The 8502-nt window shown below is 37.0% G+C and overlaps 2 protein-coding genes across 2 annotated transcripts; one reads left to right on the forward strand and one right to left on the reverse strand.

Moving 5' to 3' along the window:
- Positions 1-715: 715 nt before the first annotated feature.
- On the forward strand, positions 716-4921 carry LOC139866651 (protein SUPPRESSOR OF K(+) TRANSPORT GROWTH DEFECT 1-like). Its single transcript, XM_071854942.1, has 8 exons — positions 716-1359; positions 2094-2199; positions 2345-2543; positions 2868-2936; positions 3011-3085; positions 3414-3512; positions 4036-4191; positions 4557-4921. Exons 1-8 carry the CDS (start codon positions 888-890, stop codon positions 4680-4682), a joined length of 1302 nt encoding a protein of 433 aa, XP_071711043.1. The 5' UTR covers positions 716-887; the 3' UTR covers positions 4683-4921.
- A 229-nt stretch (positions 4922-5150) lies between these two features.
- Positions 5151-8300, reverse strand: LOC139866661 (pentatricopeptide repeat-containing protein At2g27610-like). Its single transcript, XM_071854953.1, has one exon. The coding sequence runs from the start codon at positions 8261-8263 to the stop codon at positions 5654-5656; it is 2610 nt and encodes an 869-aa protein (XP_071711054.1). The 5' UTR covers positions 8264-8300; the 3' UTR covers positions 5151-5653.
- Positions 8301-8502: the final 202 nt, after the last annotated feature.

Consider the following 8502-nt stretch of genomic DNA (forward strand, 5'->3'; position numbering starts at 1 on the left):
ATATTTATCTAAATTTATTTATATTTATAAAAAACTAAAAGCTAAAGGTGAAATTTACATCTTAACTAACAAACAAAAATTATCAATAGTAATCAGGGGTATTTTCGACTTTTTCACATTTTTTAGAAAAAAATTTAACTAAATTTCATTTTACCAACAAAACCCCACACTTTTTTGAAAAATTCAAATCGACCCCCTAAACAGGGGTAAAGTGTCAAATAACCATTTTCATAAAAAATCTTAAATAAACTTCACCCAAATATTCAACGGGTCATATCTTCTCGCTCGCAACGAGTTAAATTTTTCCGACACCATCGTTAAACTCGAAATAATTTTAGGAACACAATGTCACTAGCTATACGCAAAACGGACGCTTTTTAAAAAACGCTAAATATTTGGGGTACTTTTCATACACGTTGATTTTGAGTTAAATTTTTAAAAGTCGACAATTCCATAGCGAAACGCGGAGATGCACATATATTGTTAATTTAAAATAACATTTAAATTTCTCACGGGTTATACCTTTTAGTTCGACTCGAGTTGCGCTTTAACGATATCATCGTTAGCCACAAAATAATTTTACTAAATACAATAAAATACATTGAAAATCGAAACCGGGCGCGAAGCTAGGGTTAGATAACTCGTTAAAGTTAAAGATAAAGATTATTAAGATTAAGAATTTGTTGACTTGACAAATCAAGATTCAAGCCAAGGGCACCACAAAAAGCTCAATCGATGAACGTATCTGATCGTCTATCTCGATCGAACACCAGAATCCCAAATCAATCATCATCTTCCAATTTCTAGGGTTTCGTTTCCCCCTACCCCCAGTTTCAATTACAACTACTTAAAACCAAATCACTCAAATTATATAATCCGTACATGCGATGTATAGCAATTTCAAAGAACAAGCAATCGAGTACGTAAAACAAGCAGTACAAGAAGATAATGCAGGAAACTACGCAAAAGCTTTCCCTTTATACATGAACGCATTAGAGTACTTCAAAACTCACTTAAAATACGAAAAAAACCCTAAGATTCGTGAAGCAATTACGCAGAAATTCACCGAGTATTTACGTCGTGCGGAAGAAATTAGGGCTGTTATCGATGACGGCGGTGCAGGTCCGGCGGCGAACGGTGGCGATTCGGCGGTGGCTGCGAAACCGAAAACGAAAGGTAAAGATGGTGGTGAAGGAGATAGTGATCCAGAAAAGGAGAAACTTAGGGCTGGATTGAACTCTGCAATTGTTAGAGAGAAACCTAATGTTAAATGGAATGATGTTGCTGGTCTTGAAAGTGCTAAACAAGCTTTGCAAGAAGCTGTTATCTTACCTGTTAAATTCCCTCAATTTTTTACTGGTTAGTACTCTATGATTGATGCTGTTTGATCTTAATTGTTTTGTTCATAATTGAAAGTTTGTTAGGCATAAAAGAGAGTACTTAGCTCTTGTTTAATTGGCAAAAGTTAGGTTTTAGTCATTTGATTTGTTTAAAGGGAGCAACTTGATAGGTTTAAGGGCTAAGTGCACATAAATTTTATCCAACTTTGCAGGTATTGTTAATGTATATTTATATATAGTTTATTTTTCTAACGGTATTATGTGCTTAGTAAACTTTCGGTTCTTGCTATTGTATGCAATAACCTATGATTTTATGTTATCTGATCTACTATGATCGGTGAACTGGTGGTGCAGAGCCTGTTTGGATGACATAATGGCTCATGTGGTTACAACTTGCAATGTCGGTAGATTTTTATGTATAAAATATGAAAATTAATTGGTTACTTGATGAAGAGGTTATTGAATACGTACAATGATAAGAATTTAAAGTTCCTTTTGACAAGTAAGATATGTACAATGAGTGATATGGTATGTTGCAATTATAAAGTTTTAAGATTATAAGATGTGATTGTCAAATTTTGCTCTAGGTACATTATAATTATCAAAAATTTCTATCGATACATTATTACTTTGTGTAATATTTCGTTGTATCACAGGCTGTCTGGGGATGTATCGATGTTTTTTTCTTATGCTTTATAGGCATATTATGCTCTTAAAGTTGCATGTTGATAAGTGATAAATTGCTGCTTTCAGGTAAAAGGCGGCCATGGAGGGCGTTTCTTCTGTATGGTCCACCTGGAACCGGTAAATCATACTTGGCAAAAGCTGTTGCAACTGAAGCTGACTCTACATTTTTTAGGTGAGACTTGTAATTACACAGTACACTTGTAGCTTTTATGTGAGATAATCACAATTTAACACCTGTATAGTGTGTGTAGTGTATCATAGTTAATTATGTGATACATGTATCCGTAAACTTGGTTTCCTGAAATTATCTATTACAGCGTTTCGTCATCAGATCTAGTTTCAAAGTGGATGGGAGAAAGTGAAAAGCTTGTTTCAAATCTTTTCCAAATGGCACGCGAGAGTGCACCTTCTATTATATTTATTGATGAAATTGATTCTCTAAGTGGCCAACGTGGTGAAGGCAATGAGAGTGAAGCTTCAAGACGTATCAAAACTGAAATTCTTGTTCAAATGCAGGTAATTGGTGGAAGTTAAAACTCATATCTTCTATCAAGGTTGCAAAAATTGTTACTCAGGGAGACTCGATTAGGACTTTTTATACTCGGATGTTGGCCAAGTCCGACTTTGACCTATTTTGACCGAGTTTTGACCAATTTTGACCGAATTTTGACCTATTTCGACTGGTATTCCGAGTAGTTTTGAGTTTTGACCCATTTTCTGAGTAATCCCGAGTTTGACCGAGTACTCGCCGAGTTGCAAAAACCAAGTACTCACAAAGTTCTATATATAATAGATTAATTGTTATGGGGTCTATATTTAATACTGATTCGTGTTTCTCAGGGTGTAGGGACAAATGATGATAAAGTTCTTGTACTAGCAGCAACGAATACACCATACTCTCTTGATCAGGTTTTGTAGAAAATTACTCTCTTAAGTCGTGACATACATTAAATAGAATTATAACTAACCAGTGATCCTTGCAGGCTATCCGACGTCGATTTGATAAGCGTATATACATTCCACTTCCCGATTTGAAGGCTCGACAACACATGTTCAAAGTAAGATATGCCGTGCACTAACATATGTAACTGGATCTAGTTTATCACGTGTTCTATGTAGCTCCTCGACCCTCATAGATATGAAATAATTATTTACTCTTTTTTTGGGCCAAGTGAAATATAAAAATTGCCTGAAAATGTTGTTGTTCTATTAATAAGTGGATGACTAGGTTAAAAAGGTTTAAGATTTTTGGAAGATGTTTTAAGAAAGTTATTAACTGCGTCTGCAATTAGGTAACAACCTTCTGGAAAAAGTTATGTTGATGGTAGGAGTTTATATGTGTTGCATATTCTATGTTAAATAAGGTGTCTGTTTCTTGACGTACAGGTGCATTTAGGAGATACTCCCAATAACTTAACTGAAAGCGATTTTGAAAGTTTGGCACGTAAATCAGAAGGGTTTTCTGGTTCAGATATTGCAGTCTGTGTAAGTGGCGAGCTTAAAGTTTTACCTTTCTCTGTGATATCCCGGGTCCATAATATTGTTTAGTAGAGGCAGAAAGATGGGTGGATCAAATGGGTCTCGGTATGCCTCAAAACAGGTTTGGGTTGAAAAAGGTCATCTATTATTACACATCCAGTTGACCCGCAAATTGTTTTTGATCTTTTATATAAGTTCACGTATAACAATTTTCAACAAATTTTTTATTTTTTTTTCGCACGGAACTTGTATCAATAATTGTATTACATCAATCAATTAATAATCTTTATTTTCAAATAAGAACAAATATTAAAGTTGTATGCAAAAAATACACCTTTGACAACCTTTAACGTCTTTAAGTCGCTCATTAGGCAACACCTTCTCCTTCTAGCTGAAGTTTTAGTTTGACCCATTTGAGATGGAAGTATAAGCACTAGCCAAGTCGATCCTTTCATAGGTAGATAGTTGTAGTTTGTGCCCTCTACTAATATTGTCTTTTATGCTATTCGAATGCTGATGGGATTTGCAGGTTAAGGACGTTCTATTCGAACCTGTACGTAAAACTCAAGATGCCATGTTCTTTGTTAAGACACATGAAGGTCTGTGGGTGCCCTGTGGACCCAAACAACCAGCTGCTATTCAGATCACAATGCAGGAGCTTGCAGCTCAAGGCCTGGCTGAAAAGGTAATCAAAAGTCAGTCAAATAGTTCTCTAAATTGGAGTCGACTAAATGGGCTGGTTGGGGGAATGGCTTCGCATGGCTTTTGGTCCAAGCGAATATTTTTTGTTACTGCCCGGAACCGGCAGGCCGTGCTGACCCAAAATACAATTTTTCTACATTTCTGTAATAAAATTATTTAGGAGGTTTTAAGCATTATAAAAGACTGTTTGATCCGTCTGGCTGATTAGAGTTCAAACATAAGCTGAATTTATGGTCAAATTGCTGCACCTCTATTAAAAATTGTAGCTTTATCTGATGTTTATCTTCGTGCCTAAATTTTAGTTATCTTGTGCTAAATACTTGTTTGCTAATTATAAACGTAAAACAGATTAGTCCACCCCCGATTACACGATCAGATTTTGACAAGGTTCTGGCTAGGCAGAGACCAACTGTGAGTAAAAGCGATCTCGAGGTCCATGAGAGGTTCACGAAAGAGTTTGGAGAAGAAGGTTAAGAAACGAAGAAGATTTGACGTAAACAAATGTACCTCAAATACTTGTTTGGTGTCGGATTATACTACATGTGTATCTATCTATTTTTCAAGTTTCAAGCTTTTGCAAGGCAGAAGTTGACAGTCATTGTGTTTTTACCTGTTTATCATGAAGAAATCATGGTGATTTAACTTTTTATACTCCCCATCTTAAATCATGTAAAAAGATATTATTTTCCTTCTAAATTACAGAAGACCTTCTACTCCAGAACATAAACACGAACATGTCGACTTGTGTGAGAACCAGAACTGATTTTAATGAACTTTATGATGTTCTTATTAGTGGTTTTAACATCAATCACTAAACTTGAGCAATTTTGTGCTTGTGACCTTCATGGCATGCTATTGTTCCACAATCTCGATCGGAACTTTTTTTATTTGTTTTTGGCGAAAAACATATAAATATATGATCTGATTATCGGAGGTATTACAAGTTATACATATCTCACATCCGCATGAACAAACTAAGAGTTCAACATGAACGAACAACCAATAAACAACTAAGCAACCAACTAACCAACGTACAATGACAATGTGCAACAACTTATAACAACCGCCAACCAGAAACAGATAAAAAAAAAATTAAAGCGATCCGCACGGGACCCCACCAGATGAAGACCCACATACAAGTTAGCGTAGCCACAAGAAACGCTCATCAGGGAACCCAAGAACACCCATCTCAATACCACGTACAAGTTCTGCAATGTTCAAGTGATCTGCAACGGACCTGGACTTTGTGTTTTCACCATCCGTCTACAAGATGAACTTGTCATTAGATACATTATCATCTGGTACTCTTTTGCATGATGACGCTGAGGGAAAATGTCGAACTACAAGTTCTTAATCCTATTTTCCTGTTGCTGCTAGCGATTAGCCGAATAGGCTATTGGTAACATCTTTGAAATTTATAGCCAACTCATTTTTACTAACAATGATCACCAATATTCTGCACAAGAGCATGCACCATCTTTAAAATGATGAAATCGATTCGAATCCCTAACAACTATTTCCCTTTCCTCAATCGTTGATATCAACTTAAACACAGTGTGACAGTCACCACAAACCCTAAGATTCTTCACAATCTGCAACAAAGTACCAGGAGGTGTCGAAATCAACCCAAAAGCTACTGCTAATCTCTCACTGTGTTGAAAAAGAATAGCTTCTTTATGCTCATCTTCAACATCATGAAGAACATAACTCGTATCAGGCAAATACCCTGCATCCCTTAATCGCAATCCCAATTCTTTTAACTTTAAATAAATTAAATCCGATGATATATGTGAAGTATCACCAGCAACGAATGAATACGTCTTGTTTTTTATTTCGATCCAGCTATAACCGGCTTCTTTCTTCACATTCCTTTCGTCCATCAACTTCCTAACTTTCGATCGTTCTTGCCAGTTACCAGATGTTGCGTATAAATTCGATAGCAACACGTATGAAGCTGAATCTTGTGGCTTTAGTGACATAAGTTTATCACCTGCGATTTTTCCAATCTCTATGTTTTTATGAACACGAGAAGCAGCCAAAAGCGACCGCCAGATGGTCCCACCAGCAGGAAACGGCATCTCGTTTATAAAAATCAAAGCTTTTTCGAGTAATCCCGCTCGGCTGAACAAATCAACCATACACGAGTAATGTTCTTGCGTAGGATCAATCTTCAAATTGTTAACCATCATGTTAAAATATCGTTCACCTTCATCGACTAATCCAGCATGAGTACACGCAGTAATCACACCAATAAATGTGATGTCATCCATTTCAAGATTCTCTTTTCGCATTCGCTCGAACACTTCAAGAGCCTTATTTCCGTACCCGTGTTGCGCGTATCCCGAAATCATCGCGTTCCATGAAACCAAGTCTCGTTCAATTTGTCTTTCGAAAACTTTGTTTGCACTCTCGATGTTACCTCTTTTCGAGTACATTGTAACCAGCGCACTACTTACGCACAATGCATCATTGTATTTTTCTTTTATTGCTCCTGCGTGAAACTGCTTACCATGCCCGATTGCAGCAGAAGGACCAGCACACGCGTTAAGGATACTCGAGAACGTATACTCGTTCGGTCTGACCCCATCGTTTGCCAGCTGGCGAAACGCTCGTATAGCCCCATCAACATCCCCTAACTGCGCATATCCTGATAAAATGGCCGACCATGTAACGATATCTTTTTCTTCCACGCACTCGAAGACTTTAACAGCATCATCATTGTTTCCTATCTTCATATACGCATCCAAAAGCGCAGTCCCAACTGAAGTTGACAATTCATAATTCGTCTTGATCGCTTGTGCGTGAATTTGAAAAGGCGAAATTGTAGGTTGAGCAGCAAGGATCGTCGAATAAGTGAACTCGTTCGGTCTAACTCCTTCTCTACACATTCGAAGATACAAATTTACCCCTTTAGTAACGTTGTTTTGTATGTATCCACCAATCATCGCAGTCCATGTCACCACGTTTTTAACCCCTTTCATTGTATCAAATAATCTCATTGTATCATCCATTTGTGAGCTTTTAGTATACGAAACCATAAGTGCAGTTCTAACATTAGGATCCGATTCCATACCAATTTTTGAAACAACACAATGTACTTGTTTCGTGAAAGCTATCTCTTTGATGTTTGCACACACTCTTAATATCGTTACAAACACCGCTTGTGTTAGTTTGACCCCTGCAACTCTCATCTTATGGAACAAATCAAGCGCAACTAAATCACGCCCGTTTGCCACGAGACCCGAAATCATACCATTCCAAGAAACCGAATCTCTAACTTCCGTACGATCAAACACTTTATTAGCGCATTGAACCATACGTGATTTTGAATACATACTAATTAAAGAATTACACACATATGTTGTCAGCTCAAAACCAAATTTTACAACCATGGTATGTACTTGCATTCCTTTTATAACTGCGCCGCTATCAGCTAATACTCCAAGAACTGTCGCGAATGTAAATGGATTAGGCTTGATTCCTTGAGCTTGCATTTGTAAAAAAAGCTCAATAGCCCGATCGTGCAGCCCAGATAACGAATACCCAGTCAGCATTGAAGTCCAAGATACTACATTTCTATCAGGCATTTCATCGAATACCATCTCTGCTAACGAAACTCCTTCCGTCTTCGTGTACATATCGATAAGTGAAGTGCCTACGCTAACATCTTTGATGAACCCGTGTTTAATACAGTCACAATGTATTTGCTTGCCTATTAATTGATCACACAAGCTTCCACATATTTTTAAAATACAAGAGAAGCTTGCACCGTTAACCGCTAACCCTGAACGACGGATTCCTAGAAAATGTTTGAGTGCTTGAGCGTTGTTATTGGTTCGAGCAAACTCGAAAAGAAGGTGGTTATGGTTGAAACTTGAAACATCTCTTTGAGTCATTTCGTCGAACGGGTTGTGTGCATTGTGAAAAAAACCGGTTTCAAACGAATTGGACTGGGATTCGAGTTCGAGTGTAGAAGCAATGGATTGTGATGAACGACATTGATTATAATAACATGTTTGAATCTTTTTAAAATAATGCAGCTTTTGTAAATTCATGATACCGATGGAATCATGAAATGGAGGGAGTGTCAAAGTTGGTTTGAAGGTTTAAGCCACCTGCTATTTTTCTTTCTAATCACAAACCCTAATTTAGGCCAAATGCAAATTTTCTTTCTGATCACAAATCCTAATTATTCTTAGTAGGCGGAATGAATGGAGATGATGTTCTAAGAAATAAAAGGATGAAATGACAAATATAACCATCATGTGAAGGCGCACATGGAGGTAATTAACTA

This window comes from Rutidosis leptorrhynchoides, chromosome 1 (genome assembly GCF_046630445.1).
Source record: "Rutidosis leptorrhynchoides isolate AG116_Rl617_1_P2 chromosome 1, CSIRO_AGI_Rlap_v1, whole genome shotgun sequence".
Classification (NCBI taxonomy): domain Eukaryota; kingdom Viridiplantae; phylum Streptophyta; class Magnoliopsida; order Asterales; family Asteraceae; genus Rutidosis; species Rutidosis leptorrhynchoides.